The sequence below is a fragment of the Lithobates pipiens genome, unplaced genomic scaffold (assembly GCF_037356315.1).
Source record: "Lithobates pipiens isolate NorthernLeopardFrog02 unplaced genomic scaffold, aLitPip1_a1.2 Scaffold_25, whole genome shotgun sequence".
In the NCBI taxonomy this organism is placed as follows: Eukaryota; Metazoa; Chordata; class Amphibia; order Anura; family Ranidae; genus Lithobates; species Lithobates pipiens.
The window spans coordinates 2,549,253-2,571,090 of record NW_027507787.1 but is presented as its reverse complement, the minus strand read 5'-3'; the positions used below and the strand labels follow the sequence as shown (position 1 = coordinate 2,571,090).

At 43.2% G+C, this 21,838-nt stretch overlaps 1 protein-coding gene across 1 annotated transcript in view; it reads right to left on the bottom strand.

Moving 5' to 3' along the window:
- Window positions 1-21,838, bottom strand: part of RET (ret proto-oncogene) — a 158,914-nt gene that overhangs the window by 61,561 nt on the left and 75,515 nt on the right. The window contains exons 2-5 of the mRNA XM_077453957.1: window positions 16,140-16,379; window positions 13,128-13,400; window positions 11,091-11,332; window positions 5,280-5,481 (exon numbers count right to left, since the gene is read on the bottom strand). Coding sequence (XP_077310083.1) covers window positions 5,280-5,481; window positions 11,091-11,332; window positions 13,128-13,400; window positions 16,140-16,379 — 957 coding nt within the window. The remainder of the gene's footprint in view (window positions 1-5,279; window positions 5,482-11,090; window positions 11,333-13,127; window positions 13,401-16,139; window positions 16,380-21,838) is intronic.

Here is a 21,838-nt window from a genome sequence, read left to right as displayed (position 1 = left end):
CTGCTCTGTGCAAAACCATTGCACAGAGTAGGTAAGTATAACATGTTTGTTATTATGATAAATAAATAAACATCCTTTACAATCACTTTAAGAACACAGTTAGAACAGGAAAAAAGTAATGGATCTGCAGGTCTCTTGTACTTTGTATAATGCACCGAAAACACAATGTAAACATACTTAAAGTGGTTGTAAACCCTTACAAACCACTTTGACCTACAAGTAAGCCTAGATTAAGGAAATATCTCCTAAATCTATACGGTTTAGGAGATATTTGCCCGAAGACAGGCACCGCTGTCTATGGCAAATATCTGTGCGGCTTCATGCACAGATGTCTATGAAAGTCGCACCTGAAATTGCCAAAAGTAAAGCAGGAACTACTTTTTCAAATCGATGCGGCCCTGCAAAGCTGGCGTCACACTGATTTGAATATGGCCGTTGCCAACAATAGGGTGTGACTTTTCATGTGGTTTGACCTGTCAAATCGCTTGACAAGTCGCTCCAATTTGAATGAGGGCTTAAAGGCAGTTTAATGGAGGCAGTTACGTACAGTTGAGAAGTGAATGCAGACACAAAGGGGCAGGATGTGTGTCATTTGCTGCATTACAAGGTAAAAATAAAGAAAGAAAAAAAAAACGATGCATCCATCTCTTCCAAAAAAGCTGAAATAATATATTGTTTTGCTTTAAATATGCTTTAACCACTTGCTGACTACCCCATAGCGAGTTTACTGCTACAGGGTTGCTGTGCTGCGCGGGATCACGTATATATACATGAACCTGCACTTTTGGGAATCGGGCTGGAGCGTGCACCGCCGGCGGCTCACACCTTTTGTGATTTTGCACATTGGGAGCTGATAAGCGGGTCCCGATACCCAATATCCGCTGCCACCTGCTGATCGTTCGGTACACTGACAGAATGGCAGTCTGCCTATGTAAACAAGGCAGATTGCCGTTCTGCCAGTACAGAAGGCATGGACCCTGTGTTTCTGTAAAGCAGGAACACCGATCTATGCCTTCCACTAGTAAAAGCACCTCCCCCACTACACTGTAACATTAGCTAGGCACAGAGTTAACCCTTTGATCGCCCCCTGGTGTTAACCCCTTCCCAGCCAGTGTCATTAGTACAGTGACCATTTATATTTTTAGCACTGATCACTGTCACTGATTAAATCAAGGTGCCAAAAGTGTCAGCTAGTGTCTGATTGGCCACCGCAATAAGTCCCTATAAGTCCCTGATTGCTGCTATTACTAGTAAATAAATAAATAAACGTATCCCATAGTTTGTAAACACTATAACTTTTGCTCAAACCAATCAATATACATTTATTGGGATTTGTTTTACCAAAAATATGTAGCAGAATACACATTGGCCTAAATTGATTTTTTACATTTTATTGGATGTGTTTTAGAGCAGAAATTAAATCGTTTTTCTTTTTCAAAATTGACAGTTGTTCAATGTTTATAATGTTTATAGCGCAAAAAAAACACAGAAGGTGATCAAATACCACCAAAAAAAAGCTCTATTTGTGGGAAAAAAAAGGACATCAATTTTAATTGGGTACAGCGCCACATGCCCGCGCAATTGTCAGTTAAAATAACGCAAGGCTGTATCGTAAAAAATGGCCTGGTCAGGAGGGGGGTTAAACATTCCGGAGGTGGAGTGGTTAATGAAACACACGGCAAAAAAGACTATATAAACACATTTACTAAAAGCGAATAGGTTGTTCACTTTGCAAGGGATAGTGACCCAGAGCTTAGGGAATGAGGTGACAATTCATTTTGCAAATAACACCCAATCACATACAAGGAAAACAAAAGGGAGCATTTTAACTTGCACATGATTGGATGATGGAAGTCAGCAGAGCTTCACCTCGTTCACTAAGCTCTGTGAATAATTCCCTTGCAATGTAAACAGCCTAGCAAAGTGCAACTTCCCTTGCAAAGAAAACAGCCTATTTTCCATTACTACCCCAAAATGAGACTGTCACCATGAGTTGCACAGAAGTTACTCCATAATTGGGGAAAAAATCTGTTGGGACAGAGCTCATACTTTTTGGCATCAGGAATTCCATACAGGCATAGCCAGGGGTTGGGGGCTGAACAAAGTCTCAAAATCATTTAAGGCTCCGTTGACATTCAGACCCCTTTCACACTGAGGCTCTTTGTAGGTGCTATAGCGTTACAAATAGCACCTGCAAAGCGCCCTGAAACAGTGTCTCCTTTCACTCCAGTGTGAAAGCCCCAGGGCTTTCACTCTGGAGTGGTGCGCTGGCAGGGCATCACAAAAAGTCTTGCCAGCAGCTTCTTTGGAGCGCATTAGGAGTGGTGAACTCACCGCTCCCAAAGCACCCCTGCCCATTGAAATCAATGGGCAACACCACCGAACCGCCGGCAAAGCGCCGGTGTAGCAGTGCTTTGCGGGCAGTTTTAACCCTTCTTCAGCCACTAGCAGGGGTTAAATGTGCCCCGCTATCGGCCGAATAGCGCCGCAAAAACATCAGTAAAGCGTCACTAAAAATAGCGGCGTTATACCGCCGACGCCCTGGGCGGCTCAGTGTGAAAGGGCACTTACATAGTTAGTCAGGTTGAAAAAAGACACAAGTCCATCCAGTTCAACCAATAAAACAAAGAACAAAAAATCCACAATTCTATACCCACAGTTGATCCAAAGGAAGGCAAAAAAATAATAAAGCAGGATCCAATTTGCTCCAGCAGGAAAAAAACCCCTTCCTGATCCCTTGAAAGGCAATCGGATTTTCCCCGGATCAACTTTACCTATAAATGTTAGTACCCAGTTATATTATGTACATTTAGGAAAGAATCCAGGCCTTTCTTAAAGCAATCTACTGAGTTGGCCAGAACCACCTCTGCGGGGAGTCTAGTCCACATTTTCACAGCTCTTACTGTGAAGAAGCCTTTCTGTATTTGGAGATGAAATCTCTTTTCCTCTATACATAAGAGTGCCCCCTTGTCCTCTGTGATGACCTTAAATTGAATAAACTCAACACCAAGTTCACTATATGGACCCCTTATGTATTTGTACATGTTGATCATATCCCCCCTTAATCTCCTCTTCTTAGAGAATAAATTCAGTTCCTATAATCTTTCCTCATAGCTGAGCTCCTCCATGCCTCTTATCAGTTTGGTTGCCCTTCTCTGCACTTTCTCCAGTTTCCCCATATCCTTTTTTGAGAACTGGTGCCCAAAACTGAACTGCATATTCCAGATGAGGTCTTACTAATGATTTGTACAGGGGCAAAATGATATCTCTCTCTGGAGTCCATACCTCTCTTAATACAAAAAGGACTTTGCTCACTTTGGAAACTGCAGCTCGGCATTGCATGTTATTAAGCTTATGCTCTACCAAAATGTCCAGATCCTTCTCCACTACACTTGTATGACTCCAAAGTTGCAAAGAGTTTGGAGTGCAAATTTAGTGCAACTTTAATGCAACTTTTATGCAACTTTGGATGGGTGCAACTTGGATACAACTTTGGGTTTGGCCAGTGATAATGGACAACTGTTGCACAACTGTTGCATTGTATAAGTTTCAGGTACGAATTTCATGCAACTTTTGATGGTTAACATTGAAGTCTATGGCCCTCAAGTTGCATGAAAGTCCCATCAAAGTAATGCATGAACTACTTTAAAGGTACTGCAAATTTAAGTCGCACATACTGTATATGAATGGTATTATTGGTAAACATTGGGGAATGACTTGCCATGCAATGTTGATGTCCAAAGTTTCATGCCAAGTTGCACAAGTGTGAATGGAGCCTAAGGAACCAAAAGTGGACCAGCCCCTCAGTACACCCATAAGCCTCTTCAGGCAAAAAAATTATTGGCTATTGGTGTTTTTTTTCTAAAACATATCTTTGGTGAGGTGTGGAATAAATGGTTCGTTCTCACCTTACTTTACGGTTTCTATTGTTTAAACATTAGTCAACCATGGCCCAGGGTCATAGACTCAAAAGTTCTTTGTTAAAATAGCTCATTTTTATAATACTCTGAAATGAACGGAAGCAACAGGCCAAACTTTCCGGCTACCCCTAGCGCAGTCTGATCCCATATGGGGTGTGAGGGTTGGCTGGGCAGTGCATTGATAGCCAGTTTATATATCAGTGTGCTATTCATTGTTATTTTACACTTGATGTTCTCTCATATGTTCTACCACACGTTGGACTATGTTGAATGTCCCCTTATATATGAGTGAAAATTTTTAATAAAAAAAAAAAAAAAAAAAAAGAAAAGTGGATTAGCCCAACTAGATATGTTTTAAAGTGGTTGTAAACCCTTACAAACCACTTTGACCTACAGGTAAGCCTAGATTAAGGCTTACTTGTATGTCCAAGAAATATCTCCTAAACCTACACGGTTTAGGAGATATTTACAAAAAGACAGGTACCGCTGTCTACAGCGCATGCGCCGTTGACAGTGCCGCGCAGGCGCACTGAGCAGGCCGCAGATCACGGCGATATGCCGCTCGTGCCGGCTCCCGTGCGCATGTGAGCAGCGAGACCCGGAAGTCACTCTGGGATACGTGGCAGCGGTGAAGATGAAGAAGGAGGACCGCTCCGGGGGCTTCGTTCTCAGATAAGTTATTCATAATGAGCTAGTATGCTATGCATACTAGCTCATTATGCCTTTGCCTTGCAGGTTGCATTTAAAAAAAAATATACATATAAAGTGCCTTTGCTTCCTCTTTAAGGGTCCTTCTACCAGTCTCTGTATTCTCGCAAACAAAACTCTGCACCAGAATACTCATGTCTGATCTTCTCCAGAGAATCCATAAATCTAATTTCTGATGTGCTATGGCTGCCAAAAAATTCAGGCATTACCTACAAATGGTTATTAAATTAACACAGGAAACCAACCAATACAAAAAAAAACAGAATACAAAAAATGAAAAATCTATAATATATTAATAAATAAAAAATAATAAAATACATAGAAATAAAATAAATATATACATGTTAAAAAAAAAAAAAAATCAAAAACAACTAAAGGAATGTAGAATTCGTTTTCCATTTTTTTCTCTGTGTATGAATATATGTGTATATATATATTGACATTAATAGTGAATACATTGGCATGTTATATCAATGTAATTGTTTTGTTCTATTTGGGGAAAACATAAGGGGGAATGTGGAAATATAAAATTATGTTAACATATTATTATTTCCCTCGTTTTGTAAAATGCCATTCTTTTCATTAAAAATATATTAAAGTGAGAATTATTTTTCCAATGAGAAATTGCTATAATAACAGAGATCTTCTTACTAAATTCATGAAGTGTTCCTCGGATCCCGTAGCCTTCTGACCAGAATTTATACTCGCTAAGCTCACGCTTCACCTGGAACATTTCCTGTACAAATGATTCATTGTTGATGATGGTCTCACTGTATTTGTTGTGACTGCTCCCTGGAGGATAGACAGGAGTTGAGTCACGATCCAGAACAAGTAGTGACCCAAGTACTGTTCCCTAGATGGAAAAATGAACAATTTGATTTGGAAGCAAAATCAAGAGCTAATAGGAAACAGATCAAGAACCAATAAATCGAATGAGTTACATTACAATGTGAAATCACTACTAATGAAGGTAAAAAATAAGCTCACCAGTGCTTAGATGTGGTGGCGGCATTTGTTTTCCTTTTTCACCTGTTGATTCTTCCAATAACACACTTTGTGTTCTAAGGTAATAATGCTCACTGACTGCACTGTAACTATGGAGAAGCAGTGTTGTCAACCTGAAGTTATAGAATACTAGATTTCTAGATAATTTTTTGTACTTGCAAAAAGAAAACAAATGCAGCCACCAAATCTAAGGACAGTACCCTGCTATATATCACATTTTTGTTCTTAAACCTGGCCTAAAGTTAGATTATTGAAAAGTGTTCACCGGCAGACTTTTTATGGCAGAAGAGACTGTGAGGGAGATTTACTAAAACTGATGCCCACAGAATCTGTGGAGCTGTGCGTAGTAACCAAATAGCTTCTAACTACAACTTGTTCAATTGCTTTGATAATAAAACCTAAGGCTGGGTTCACACTAGTCTGAATTGGATGTGGGTTCCCCTGCGGGAACATAGCAGGAGATTGTGATGATATTCACTAGGGATGAGCCGAACACCCACCAGTTTGGTTCGCACCAGAACATGCGAACAGGCAAAAAATTTGTTCGAACACGTGAACATTGTTAAAGTCTATGGGACATGAACATGAATAAACAAAAGTGCTAATTGTAAAGGCTTATATGCATGGTATTGTCATAAAAAGTGTTTGGCAAACTGGGTCCTGCCCCAGGGGACATGTATCAATGCAAAAACAAGTTTTTAAAATGGCAGTTTTTTCAGGAGCAGTGATTTTAATAATGCTTAAATTGAAACAATAAAAGTGAAATATTCCTTTAAATTTCATACCTGGGGGCTGTCTATAGTATGCATATAAAGTGACGCATGTTTCCCGTGTTTACAACAGTCCCTGCACAAAATGACCTTTCTAAAGGAAAAAAAGTCATTTAAAAGTACTTGTGGCTATAATGAATTGTCGGTCCCGCAATACACATAAAAGTCATTAAAAAAAAAACGGCATTGGTATTCCCCCACAGTCCATTACCAGGCCCTTTGGGTCTGGTATGAATATTAAGGGGAACCCTGAACCAAAATTTAAAAAGAATTGTGTGGGGGTCCCCCCAAATTCCATAACAGGCCCTTCAGGTTTGGTATGGATATTAAGGGGAACCCTCGCGCCAAAATTTAAAAAAAAATTGCATAGGGGTCCCTCTCAAAATCCATACCAGACCCTTCAGGTTGCCAACATTTTTTAAAAAATGGTGCGGGGGTACCCCCGGAAATTCATACCAGACTCTTATTTGAGCATGCAACCTAGCAGGCCACAGGAAAAGAGGGGGGAAAAGAGGGTCTGGTATGGAGTTTAAGGGGTGACCCCTACGCCATTTATTTTTCATTTTGACTTACCGTATTTTTCCGTGTATAAGACGCCCCCATGTATAAGACGCCCCCCACTTTTGCAACCCAGAATTAAGAAATCCATATTTTAAACAGGTAAAACAGAACACAGTTTTATTTAGTAATTAAAGTTTACATACCAGTATATTATGCATCATATCACTTTATTCAACCTCTGTTGCATCAATGTTCTCTTCTTCATCACTAGTTCCAGACAGAATTTCTTCAACTTCTTTTGCATCACTGCTGTCTTCTGAGTCACTGTCTAAATATGTGAGATCATCCTCAGTTCCGTCCATTTCATTGCTGATTCCACATTTCTTGAAGGACTTCACAATCACCTCTTGTTTGACGCCATGCCATGAGTTTAGGACCCAATTGCAGACCTCGGTAATGGTTGGTTTTTTCACTCTTCCTGCCGGGGTCAAGTTATCACCTGCTTTTTGCATCCATCTGCTCCATTCTTCTCTCATCAGGACCTTAAATGGCTTGTTGATTGAAACATCGAGTGGCTGTAGCTGACCTGTAAGTCCACCAGGAATAACTGCTAGGTGTGTTCGTAAATCTGATGCAACCCTTTTAGTCTTTTCTGTTAAATGTGCTCGGAATTGATCAAAGACAAGCAGAGCTGGCTTCTTTAAGAGCCCTCCAGGTCTTCTGGACCAAACCTTTGCAAACCAAATGGCCATAATGTCTTCATTCATTCATCCCTTCTCTTGAACTTGCACAATAATGCCAGGTGGTATGGTCTCTTTAGGGTAGGTTTTCCTCTTGAAAATAAGCATAGGAGGCAGTTTAGTACCATCTGCACAGCATGAAAGCACAGCAGTATAGTGTGTCTTTTCATGGCCACTTGTTTTTATTGGCACTGTTTTGATTCCTTTCACATCAACAGTTCTGTTGGAAGGCACATCAAAATTGAGAGGGACCTCATCCATGTTTGCAATCTGACTTGGTTCAAAATCATATTTTTTCCGAAGTTTTATGACATAGGAGTGAAACTGTTGGATTTTATCCTCGTAAACTGGTGGCATTTTCTGAGCTAACTTTGTTCGTGTTCTCATGGCCAGCCCTTCTCTCCTCATGAAATTGAAGCACCATTTTGCCTTTCCTGTAAAATCAACAATGTTCATTTCGCCTGCAAACATTCTTGCCTGACATTGAATAAGTTTGGTTGACACACATAAGCCACTCTGGCGCTGCTCCAAAATCCAAGTTTTAAGCCTCTGCTCCAAATTTGGCCATTTTGCTGGTTTTCCCCTTAAGGCCTTCTTCTTTTTTGGCATCTTAAGGAGTTGCTCTTCCTGTTTTCTCCACTGTCTGATCATACTCTCAGTGGGGGGAGGTCCAAACTGTCTCTCTGCAGCTCTATTCCCATGCTCTTTTGCATAGCTAACTACACTGAGTTTGAATTTTGCAGAATAAGACAGTCTCTTACTTTTATTACCGGTATTCTGTGACATCTTGGGCTCAAAATGCTCCGCTCTCTGCATCTGCGCAGTCTCCACGTCGAACGGGATCGCATCTGCGCACTCTCCACCTCCGCCTCTACCTCCAGCTGACGTCACTAGCATACAGCTCGTGATTGGAGGAAGCCGTTCGTAAGCTACGCACTATCTACGCACCCGCGCGGCTCTCTCCCAGGCTGACTGACCGTGTATAAGACGCTGCTCGTATTTCAGCCTAACAATTTAAGGATAAAGTAGCGTCTTATACACGGAAAAATACGGTATGTGTATTGCCGGGACGGACAAATCATTATAGCCGCGAGTACTTTTAAATTACTTTTTCCTTTAGAAATGTCATTTTGTGCAGGGACTGTTGTAAACACGGGAAACAGTCACCACTTTACAGGCATACAATAGACACCCCCCAGGTACGAAATTTAAAGGAATATTTCACTTTTATTGCTTCACTTTAAGCATTATTAAAATCACTGCTCCTGAAAAAACTGCAGTTTTTAAAACTTTTTTTGCATTGATACATGTCCCCTGGGGCAGGACCCAGATCCCCAAACACTTTTTATGACAATACCATGCATCTAAGCCTTTCAAATTACCACTTTTGTTTTCTCCCTTAGACTTTTAATGTGTGTGGGCTCCATCGGACTGTTTCCGTCGGAATATCCGACTGACAAAGTTTTAGAGCTGGGCTATAAAACTTTCCGACAACATGATACGATCTTTGTCCGATTGTGTGTAGAGAATTCCGATCGGACAAAGTGCCACACATGCTCAGATCAAATTCCTAGACCAAAGCTATTGGCTACTAGCCTGAACGTAGTCCCGTCGTAATGAAATAACGTTGTCACGTTACGTGCGATCGGATTTTCCGACAACTTTGTCCGACCGTGTGTATGCAACACAAGTTTCAGACAAAATCCGACGGATTTTGTTGTCGGAATGTCCGACCGTGTGTACAAGGGCTTAGATGTGCCTCTTTTAATCATCAACCATGTGAGTTGCTAAATGTTGTACCTTCATTAAATGTAACCATATTGCTACATTTAGAGGTGTCTCTCTTCTCTTTTAGACTCTGGAGCTCCTGCTGGATTTTGCTTCTAATCCCCTTGTGGAGGCTGAAATTTGTGGATGGACATTTTATGGTTACACAACCCAGCACATTGCTATAATCTTTTTATATGGTCTATAAATGGAAGGACTTATGACTAAATGGATGTGGAACGAGTTGAAGACAAGAAATAATTGTGGCTTTTCTACAACTGATAGATGGAAACCAGTCTATAGGGGAGGCACTGCTCTTGAAGACAAGAAATGCATCACTATAGTAATGAGAGTGTCTTCCATTAAAGAGCCACAATCACCTTTCCCATGCAGGGTCCCCCACTCCAGTTATACCCATCTTAGCAGTGCTCTTGCCTCTTTTGCAGCCACCACTGAAACACAAGGTGTTGGCTGGTGTGGAACTCTAATGCCGCGTACACACAACCAGACTTTTTGACAGCAAAGGTCCGATGGAACGAGTCCGTCGGACAATTCGATCTTCTGTGGGCTCCATTGGACCTTTGCTTGCCAAAAATCCAGCGGACTTTAGAAATAGAACATGTTTTACATTTTCCCACCGGAACTCCGCCGGACCGAGGAATCCATTTGTTTGTGTGCTAGTCCGACGGACAAAGACCAACGCAAGGGCAGCTATTGGCTACTGGCTATGAACTTCCTTATTCTAGTCCAGTCGTACGTCATCACGTTCGAATCCGTCGGACTTTGGTGTGATTGTGTGTGGCCAAGTCCGTTCATTCGGAAAGTCAGTTGGAACTCCGCCGAAAGTCCGTCGGAAAGACCTTCGGACCTAGTCCCTCGAAAAGTCCGGTCGTGTGTACGCGGCATTAGGAGAATGGTGATTTCACTCTCTCATTCACGTGATATTTCTTAGGCCCAGAGATTGTCTACTAGACATGAGCACTGCCATTTAGGAGATCACATACTGTATTCCACCAATACTCAAAAGGAGAGTATAATGTGTGCGTAGGGTTTGAATGGGCATGGTGAAAGTCTCTTTTTAAGGAATAGACCATTATTGTTTTGAAATGTAATTGCATCATAAAGGGGGATCAGTCTGGTATCCCAACAAGACGACAGGCAGTACTTATTCACACTGGTAGAATATTACCAACTGCTCTCAGTTGATAAAGCTCATTGCAATGACAATTTGCAGGTCATTTATAACAAAATTTTGATGTAATACAACTAATGACAATTACCTCGCTATCTTGAAGTATTGATTAATGCATCAGTAATAGAATTTGCAAGCATCAGTAATAGAATTTGCAAGCATTACATTTTCCATGGTCACTGTGGTCAAGCCTTGCGGTTAATTATTTCTTACTGAAAATCAAAAGGAAATCAAACTAACAAGGAACTAACAAACAATTACCTAACTAGATATATATTGAACTAGCTATCTCAACAGACCATAATTTTGAGATTTTAAATGGGTTCTTTCCATGAAGCCATTTAATCTTCTAACCAAAGACCTAAAAACCATTTCCACACCAAAAGACAGGGTGTAATGTATTGAGAATCTTGAAAATATTACACAATCCCAGCAGGCAAGCTAAAATACTTCCTACCGAAAGTCACCCAGTTCCCACATTACTTACCTCCTTTCTCTCATATTCCACCACCATATTAACCATATTAGTGTCATTGAACAACTGTGGAGGGTTGTCATCAATATCATCCACCCTGATCTGGAAAGACTGTTCAACATCCACTTCTCTGGTGCTATCTCTCACTGTACATTTTGCTACCAAATCATAGTTCTCCCTCATTTCTCGATCAAGGGAGCGCGTCAAGAACACTTCTGATGAATTTGGGTTATAATGAAAAGGTGAGTCTTTGTCTGTATATGAAGAAACACACAATTATAAGTATTTAGTACCAACGTTTGTCACTACTGTTCACAGTTAAATACACCGATCACCGATAACATTATGATCCACCTAATATTGAGTAGGTCTCTCTTTTGCAGCCAAAACAGCCCTGACATGTTGCAGCATGGATGCCACTAATGCCACTAGACCTCTGAAGGTACGCTGTGGTTTCTGGCACCAAGCCCTCGGTAGCTTGCGCTTTAAGTTATGTAAGTTGCGAGGTGAGGTCTACAAGGATCTGACTTGTTTTTTAGCACATCCCACAGAAGCTTGATGGTTTGAGATCTGGAGAATTTGAAGGCCAAATTAACACCTCAAACTCTTTGTGTTCTTCAAACAATTCTTGAGCCATTTTTTCAGTGTGGCAGGACACATTATTCTGCTAAAAGAAGCCACTACCATCACGGAATACTGTTTCCATAAGCGGTGTACTTGGTCACCAACAATGTTTAGGTAGGTGGAATGTGTCAGCAGTAACATCCACATGAATGGACCCAAGGTTTCCCAGCAGAACATTGCCCAAAGCATCACAATCCATCTGCCGGCTTGCCTTCTTCCCCTACTGCATCCTGGTGCCATCTCTTCCCAGTGTAAAGCTGTGGACATGAGTTAGCATTGGCACCCTGACCACTCTATGGCTACACATCCCCATACAGAACAATCTGCAATGCATTTTTTTTTTTTTTTGCTTTCTATGCATCAACTTCAGGGACAATATGTTTACTTGCTGCCTAATATACTCCACCAACTTTCAGTTGCCATTGTAACAAAATAATCAACATTATTCACTTTACCTGTCAAGTATCTTAACCAGTGGTGGCTAGTGCTCCATTTTGGGGGGGGGGGGGTGACAAAACTGACAAAACTCCCAATCTAGGTCGCGGACGGTGCTTCCGCCACATCGGCTTCACTCTGCTTCTCCTCATCCTCAGCTTCCTGGCAGCTTCCCCTGCGTCTTCTCCTCCTCGGCGGCCAATACAATCACTTCTCCACTTCTTGATTGGCCGGGAGGAGAATCAAGAAGACAATAGCGAATATTAATTTGCTATTGTCACACAAGTGGGTGGGCTCAGGGCGCAGTGCCCTAATCCCACCCTTATTTAAAGCCAATTGGAGCCTCTAGCTGTAATCACGTGCGTCTAAAAAAAAATAAAACCCCATTGGAATCCATGCGTCCGGCGCCCTGCATGTAGATTAGGGGCCAGATGCATGGACTGGGGGGTGGCGCCCTTGAGCCTTTATGGACCGGCCACCACTGATCTTAATGCTATGGCCGCACAGTATATATGACTGCTTACTTATAAGATATCTATATAGCAAATGAACATGGTGACTATGTTCAAAATTAGCACTGCGTACAACATTGCCATTGTGAAATGTTACACTACATATACAATATCTCTGTCTGGTGTGGTCCTGATTTCTGACTTGGCCAGTTCAAGAGGCATAAAGCTATAGTACATACCAGTGCAATTCACTACTGTGTATCTCTCAACTCAAATTCAAATCTTGAAACTGTCACCTTGATTGCAGTGTTCAGACATTTCCTTACTAAAAGGTACATTTCAGTCAAAAAATTTAATTCAAGTGTACCATTACAATGAATATTTGCTTAATTTTGGTTTGTTAAATATATCATTGGAAGTGTTTTGTTATATCTTTTTGTTGATTCTGCCAGAAATCCAGTGAGCTTGTAGCTAGCTTGTTACTGAAGCTAGTGCAGGGATCTTAAGTGGATTCATAAAGGAGGCGATCAGCACTTACCTAGTATTAATGCATAGGAGACACTAACATTACGACATTTCTGTAGGGTAAAGCGTGGATGGAATTGGTAAAATCTGCCATGAGGTCTTTCCTCTTTTATGTGGAATAAGAGATCCGAGTTACCAAAGCAAAAGTCTTTTAACTGCAGAGAGGAACAGTTGGTGATCATGATGTTCTTAAATGACAGGTATATATTAGAGAAAGCAGCTTTATCACAGTCCTCCTTTAAACTGGCGGTGGAAACCTTCAGTTTGAACCAGGGGGATATCGAACCTGTTGATATTGAGAAAGAAAATTAAGTTAATTACACACATTGTTGACCAAATCTTATAATGAGCATGCTTCAAAACCCAAAAGCTCAGAACTGACACAAACCAAATCAATTACCCATGGGCCTTTAAATGAGGCAAAATATATAAAATATATGTTAGTTAAATAAACATTACATGAAAATCTCATAGATTAAAATAACAAACTGATTGGTTATATCCAACATACACTATATTGTCAAAAGTATTGGAATGCCTGCCTTTACGTGCACATGAACTTTAATGGCATCCTAGTCTTAGTCTATATGGTTCAATATTGAGTTGGCCCACCCTTTGCAGCTATAAAATTTTCAGCTCTTCTGGGAAGGCTGTCCACAAGGTTTAGAAGTGTGTCTATGAGAATGTTTGACCATTCTTCCAGAAGCGCATTTGTGAGGTCAGGCACTGATGTTGGAGGAGAAGTCCTGGCTTGCAGTCTCCGCTCCAATTCATCCCAAAGGTGTTCTATCAGGTTGAGGTCAGGACTCAAGTCAAGTTGCTTCACCCCAAACTCGCTCAGAGAAGAGAATGGATGGAGGGTCGGCATGACTAAAGTGAGGATCAGGTCCGGGAAGGGTTAAACCTTGGTAATTTAGTGTTCTAAGGGGTGTAGTTCTTAACTTATTGGATGATGAAGGTCAGATGGGCAGGAAGGGAGGATGCTGGGTGCCCATTCAGGAAAGTTCAGGAGAGGAGGAAACTTTCCTCCTCTCCGCCCTGTATTCTGGGTCACTGGGGTATTAAGGGTCTGGATTACTATTTTGGGTTACGAATTTATAGGCAAGTCCTTATCACAAAAAAAAAATATTGTTACAAACTTTGGGTGCCCATCTAATGTACAGCACTCCCACCTAGTTTGTTATTGGTGGTTTTCCCAGGAGCTAGGTCCCCTGGAGGAAAATGTAAAAAGGTGTGAGGTTATAACATCTTTGAGTTGGTTGGGGTTGAGGGAATGGGTGATTACTGTTATAAAGTGTGCCTTAAAGTGTAATTTCACCTTTACAGATAATCTGTAAGGTGAACTTACACTGGACCCCCTCCCCATTGCACCCTGTTCTGCTGACCTGGGGTTCCGCGATCACCTGTTCTGATACATTGGATAGCCGCTTTACCAGTCCAGGGATTTGAAATCTTAGCGGAATTCTCTCCTCTTCTTCACGGGGCATATGGGTTCTGATTGGTCAGCGCCAACCATGTGTTGGCACCTACCAATTAGAATTCCTCCTATACATACCTTTACAAGGTACGTTTAGGAGATTAAGCCGACTGTCCAATGAGCAGGTGATTGCCAGACTCCAGGTCAGTGGGACCGGGGGTGGGGAGGGGGTCCAGATACAGATTTTTCTGTAAAGGTGAACTTACTCTTTAAGGACACTCAAAAAACCCTTCCTGGTTGCATTGCTGATTGTTGAATTGTTTTAATTTATGTTATTTATTAGTTTGTTAATAAAAGGTCTGCTGTGGCCATTTAAACCCGTGTCACACAGTTTTGTGTCTTCATTTAGAAAGGTTAATGGTGTAGAAATGTGTAGCTGCCATCCTTATCCTCCTTTACTAATTGGTGTGTCACTAACCTGGAAAAAACAGGTGTATTACAGCCTCAGAACACCTAATACCTATATGCTTAGTCTGATTCAGTGGCTTACTAAATAGTGAACTGTAGATAAGAATCACAGCTCCAGAGCATGGAGAGGCTGCCCTGCTGCTTAGTGGGCACTGGAGATGGCTTGCTCAGCACAGGCACAACTGAGTGAACACTTTGCATTATCCAGCTGAATGCAAGGCATTCCCTGTTTGGACAAGGTAGAGATCATGTTGTCACTGCCTCACCTCAACCACAATCAAAGAATGCTTTGCATTCATTGAGAAAATGGAAAGTATTCTCTGAATGGCGTCTGTGCTGAGCGAGTTACCGTCTGTGCTCCATCAGACAATTGTTGGCCAACTTTCCTCCAACAAATGTTGGATGGCAGGCTAGTAAATTTTCAGCGGACAACGGTCTGTTGTCAGATTTTCATATCATGTGTAAACAAGTCCTTCACACAAAAGTCCAAAGTACAAATACGCATGCTCGGAATCAATGCTCACCAAACACGACATTAGCAGAAGGTGCCAAAAGGGTAGCGCTCAAGAGCTGAAATTCCGCGTAGTGCGTTTGTGTTTGTTGGCCGACAATTGTGTACTGTTTGTATGCAAGACATGTTCTCAACACACGCCCTTCAGACAAGTCTGTGGAAGATCCATTTGTGTGTATGAGGCCTCTTTTTGGCACGGGACCCAGAAGCTAGTGGCAATCACTGGCGTAGCGGTGCCTACTACAATGATTTTCAGCTTTCAAGGGGATCTGCAAGGTATGGCATTTACATACTTACCTTGGTCCAAGCTGATTAATGTAACTATCCTAAATCACTGTATCCATACTTGGAATTTAAATTTAAGCAGATCCTCCTCTATTCTTGGTTATGTCGATAGAAGCAAAATGTCTAATGTTTAAATGTTTGTGCCTCCTGCATAGCTCTCTACATCCCACCCAATATTTTGGCCAGTCGCCCTAGTTTTAACCCCTTTATCCACTGTAGATATGTTGGACCTCCCTATCTTCAGCTGACCTGGTTGGTGTAGTCTGCATAGAGGAGACACAATACTATAACTGATCCCACTTTGTTTGTCTCTATCATCTCACGGGCCAGTATGACAAACTTACTGATTTCAGCAAAGTCTTTCCTTGTCATGGTCTGGTTCAGATAGAGAATTCCCGTTCTCCGATCCATGTGGAAGAAGCGCTTATATTTCTCAGACATAAAGGTATGGCATAGTCTGTAGTGCGGTTCCTCTCCCGGAACATCACTCATTGCATGGACTTGTAAGATGATTGATCCAGCCGGCTGGTTTCGGTATATATCTTCAAGGTAGTCTTTTCTTGTAAAATACAGTCCAGCGGAAACTGCCAAAAACAGAACAAAACAAACATTGTAATAAAAGCTTCTATGATTTTATTATCATGGTTTCAACTATCAAGAGCTTTAGGTCTGGGAAATATACCATTGGAAGTGTTTTATTATAACTTTTCGATGTGTGAAAAAAATTCCTGTTCATCCAGCCAGAAAACCTATGAGCTGGGGCATAGAACACAGGAAGGTATCAATTAGCATTGTTTGTAGATATCCTATGGACTACAAAACACTTCCCCCTGTTATGGAGAAGAGAGGGAGGTGCTATGTAGTCCTAACATACTCCCTGTCCTAGGGTGATAATATTTCTCAGTACAGTGAGTTGAGGGCAGGATTACTAGGTTAAAAAAATATGAAAAGAAATGCAGCCACCGCATTTAAGGGCTGATAAGTTGTAATACTATCAATTTTTGTTCTTTTGTATTACCATATCTAAATGCTTGAAGCTTTGAAGAAGTTATTTTATAATATAGAATTATATAAGTAAGTGTAGTGCCAGTAAATATTTAAATCAATAAAAAAACAAACAAAAAGCAATCATAAGTGCAAAATTACATAGAGCATTATCAAGTGTATCAAGGGTTGTGCAAATAGTCCATATTTAAGGTAATATAAATAAACGAAGTCCAGATGCATATACATATGGAGAATGTAAGTGAAAATCCACCAATCCAGTGTAATTGGAAGAGTGGCTCAAGTATTGTCCTTGTGATTGAACCACTGGAGCGAATGGCCGTCACAGCAGCAAAAGAACCTTACATAGTGGTGGCTGGTGCTCCATTTATTTTGGGGGAGGCGGCAAAATCGCCTGATACCCCCCCCCCCCCCCCCCCCCCCCGCAGTCGGTAGGTCAGTCGGTCGCAACCCCCCTGTCGCTCACCCTTCAGTCCACCAGCCCCGTCCTTACCCTCCATCTAAGTTGCGGGCAGCCCTTCCTCCCCATTGGCTTAATCCAGTGTCTCCTCCTCGACTTCACTGCAGCTTCCCTTGCATCTTTTCCTCCTCCTCAGAGGCCAATAGGATCTCTTCTCCTCTCAGCCAATCGGCTTTTTGATTGGCCAGGAGGAGAACCAGGAAGACAGTAGCGAATATTAAATCACACCCCAAGTTCACCCTTTTTGAAGCCAATTAAAGCCTCTGTCTCTAATCACGTGCTTCTAAAAAAAAACCCCATTGGATTTCATGTGTCCGGCGCCCTGCATGTAGATTAGGTGCCGAGCGCATGGATTAGGGGGACAGTGTCTCACCACTGGCCTTACACCATATGTGGAAAACCTCTGGAAGTAACGCAGCATATCACTCCCGCAGGCAGCTCTGAATGGGGTAAAGCTGAGTAGAAAAAAGCTCACTGGGGAGTCCAGATAGATTCACATGTAGTAAATTTATTGTGCCAGTGATAAAAAAAAAACATAAAATCAGATAAAAAACACTCACTTGGGCAGTCACTGCAACCTGGAACTGCACAACGGCAAGACATCAGCACCAAATGTCCCACCCCAAACTACGTCCTCTGAAAGTTTTGACAATATCTTGGTGCTGATTTATGAAAACGGTAGATGGTTTGTAGAACTGTCCCATTGAAAGGCACACATTTGGGATGAATTAGAAGGGAGACTGCGATCCATGCCTTCTCGTCCACCATCAGTGTCTGACCTCACAAATACACTTCTGGAAGAATTGTCAAACATTCCCATACATCGCCTGTTATCAGATGCAGCTTGTCACTTGCCACAGCTGCCTGTCACCAGATGTAGATTGTCACTTGCCATGGGCCAGTGACAGTGCCCCTGTTGTTCCAGAGTGGGGGGGGGGGGCAGTGGGAGATGATGTCATCTCTGCTGCCTGCGCCTGCACAGTAATGGTAGTCTTCTTTCAGATGCAGAAATGCAGTGATGCAGGGGGGCGGTGAGAGACAGTGGCACCTCCATCTTTCATATTTGGGGGGGGGGGGGGTTACATGGGGGGGCAGGGACAAAGTAGGGAAGCCAACTACAAAATGCAATTATTTATACACACACATAAATACACAATGTCTTGAAAAAGTATTGCTGGTTGCAGCCAGATGGAGGGGAGGACATGGTAGATGCAGCCAGGTGGAAGGGAGGACAGAGTGGGAACAGCCAGGTGGAAGGGAGCACAGGGTGGGAGCTGCCAGGTGGAGGGGAGGACAGGGTGGGAGAAACCAGGTGGAAGGGAGCAGCCAGGTGGAGGGGAGGACAGGGTGGATGCTGCTGGATGGAGGGGGAGGACAGGGTGGGAGAAGCTAGGTGGAAGGAAGGACAGAGTGGGAGCAGCCAGTTGGAAGGGAGCACAGGGTGGGAGCAGCCAGTTGGAAGGGAGCACAGGGTGGGAGCAGCCAGTTGGAAGGGAACACATGGTGGGAGCAGCCAGTGATAAGGTCCTGTAACTCTATGAAAGCCTGCATCCCCACCCCCTCATCCTCCCACCTGGAGGTAAGTTCTTACTTTGGGGGATATATAGTAGAATCAGATCACTGGCACGTTCTCTGTGGCTCCCTCTACCCAACAGCCTCATGGTCCCTCTTCTCTTCCCACTGTCCTCCTCTCCCCTCCTCCCGCTCGGCATTTGGGGGCTACAGTGCACTCTCAGGGAATCGTCCTGGGCCTGCTGGTATCTGGGACTACATGTCCCATAATCCTCTTGGTGTTAGTTTCCCAGCCATTGGCCCTGAATGTAGCCAATAGAAGCGGGCATTGCCGGCTGAATGAGAGCTGCTCGGCTCAAGGAGGAAAAGGAGGGGGTCGAAATCCTCAACAGCTGCGGCTCTGCCTGTCAGTTTCAGTACTGCTGCCCTGTGTCCTGATAGGGGTTGGCATCAACACAGCCTGTTCACTATTTTCTCATTTTCTCACTATTTTCTCGGGGGGGAGGGGGGCAATTGACCCCCCCTGGATCTGCCCATGAGACACACTTCTAAACCTTGTGGACAGTCGTTCCAGAAGGGTTGAAGCTGTTATAGCCACAAAGTGTGGGCCAACTCAATTTTGAACCCTGAGGACTAAGACTGGGATGCCATTAAAGTTCATGTGCGTGTAAAGGCAGGCGTCCCAATACTTACGTAATATAGTGTATATATATATATATATATATATATATATATATATATATATATATATATATATTGTAGACATGTCACTGGAGAAGTGATCGAGGGGGTGTACATCTCACCTAGGTTGCTACACAGTGTGAGATGGTAAATCCAGGATGGATCAGTTTCTCAGCAGCGATATGCTGCTGAGTTGTTATTTAATTTTGCCGGGCCTGGGTTTATATGGAATGGCAGGTAGGTTTGGTAGAGGGACCTGTCATTCCACATCCCCCGATCCAGTTCTGGGTTTGGGATCAGGTGAGCTTGGATCCTAATTAGCCTGGGAAGCTAAAGGCTCTGTAGGGTCTGCAGGTGATTGCTTGTCAGCCAGGGAATGAACAATCTGTGTGTTGAAGGAAGCTGCAAGCACAGCCACTGCTGGAGCTAAAACTCACCCTGCGATATCCAGGCGAAAGACGCTGTGTTTGTAAGTGTCAGATAGGTGAGCAGAACCTGTTAGTAAGCGCCCAGCCGGGCTAGGACTTTTATTTTTGTTGTACTTAGAAAGCACTGTGTTGCTGTATATTTTGTTTGCTGGACTGTTTGTACCACGAATAAACGCCAAGATCTGCTTTATCAAATTCCAAGTCTGCTGTGAACTGTGTCCAAACACACCCTACCCCGGGAAGATCCCTTACAATTGGTGGAGGTAGCGGGCAACGCGGTTGCTAGGGGCAACGGTGTGGACAGACTTGGCTACAGCTGCTGATGTCCTGGGTGAAAGCTGCAACTACACTCCAAAAACAGTCCAGCAACATGGAGGAGATGCTGAAGCAGTTTATGCAAGTGAGTTTGCAACAACAGCAGGCTCAGACAGAGGCCAATAGACGACATGAACAGTCCATGGCTGAACAACAGCAGATGATGGCTGCACAACAGCAGGCTCAGATAGAGGCCAATAGACGACATGAACAGTCCATGGCTGCACAACAACAACTTATTGAGCACCTGATAGCAAATCGAGAGGCGCCTGTGGTGATGGGAGCCGCTCCAGAGATTTTTTCTGGGAGAAGGACTGTGCAGAAAGCGCTGCAAAAGATGACTGCTGAGGACGATGTTGAGGCCTATCTAACAGTATTTGAGCGCGTGGCTGAGCGAGAGAAGTTACCAGCCGCTGAGTGGGCAGAGGTAATTGCGCCCTATTTAACAGGTGAACCTCAAAAGGCCTACTATGACCTCAGTGAGCAAGAGGTTAAGGACTATACTCGGCTAAAAGAGGAGATACTTGCCCGACTAGGAGTTACTACTGCAGTCCGTGCCCGGAGGGTACGCAACTGGAGCTACAGTCTGGACAAATCAGCGAGGTCCCAGATGTATGACCTAATCCATTTGGCAAGAAAGTGGTTGGAGCCAGACACTTCTACTCCTGCACAAATCCTAGAGAAGGTCGTGATGGATCGCTACCTCCGAGCCCTTCCTACTGACTTGCAACGCTGGGTGGGACAAGGTGATCCTAAGAATGCAAACGAACTTGTCAACCTTGTGGAGAGGTTCCAGGCGACTGAGGACTACCTCCGTGATGTTCCTGCAGCATCTTCACCTCCCCGGAGCGCCAGATCTGTGCCGTCAGCTGGTAAGAGACTTCCATCTATTGGGGGAGTGTGGAGGGGTGCTGATGGGGGGAAAAGGGCTCAAGTGGTGTCTCAGGGACAAAAGACTGGTGATGGTCCTGGGTGGCTAAGGGGCTCTGAAAAGGACTCCTTGCCAAAGAGACCAGGCCCTATCCAGTGTTGGAGATGCCATGAGGCGGGACACGTGTCGGCCCATTGCCCTCTTACCTCTGAACCCATGGAATGTGACGCTAGCCGGCGTCAGTCGCTATTTGCGGAACCATCTTGTGCTGCAGTTCCTGGACTAGAGACTGAACCGCAAATCTGCGATATTACAATCAATGACTTTCCTGTTAAAGCGTTAATGGACTCAGGAAGCCTTGTAACCTTGGTGCATGCTAGCCTGGTGACTGGGGACTTAGAGTCTAAAAAGCATATGAGTGTTGTGTGCATACATGGTGATACAAAACTGTACCCTATAGTGCTGGCTAAAGTCGGGACTGAACAAGGCACCGTACAATATGAAGTGGGTGTGGTTAAAAACCTCATGCATAATGTAATATTGGGGCGCGATTTTCCATTATTCTGGGCTCTCTGGGAAAAAAGAAAAATCCCCAAAAGGAGTGAGGATACCTCTAAGGGGGTTGCCTTGTCCACTGTGAATGATAAAAGTATGCAGGATGAAAATGATTGTTTTCCTTTACAGGTCCTGGCTGGGGAGGAGGAGGCTCCTCCCACTGAGCAAAATATACTAGACTTAGGTGTCTAGAGATAATTTTGGGGCTGCACAATT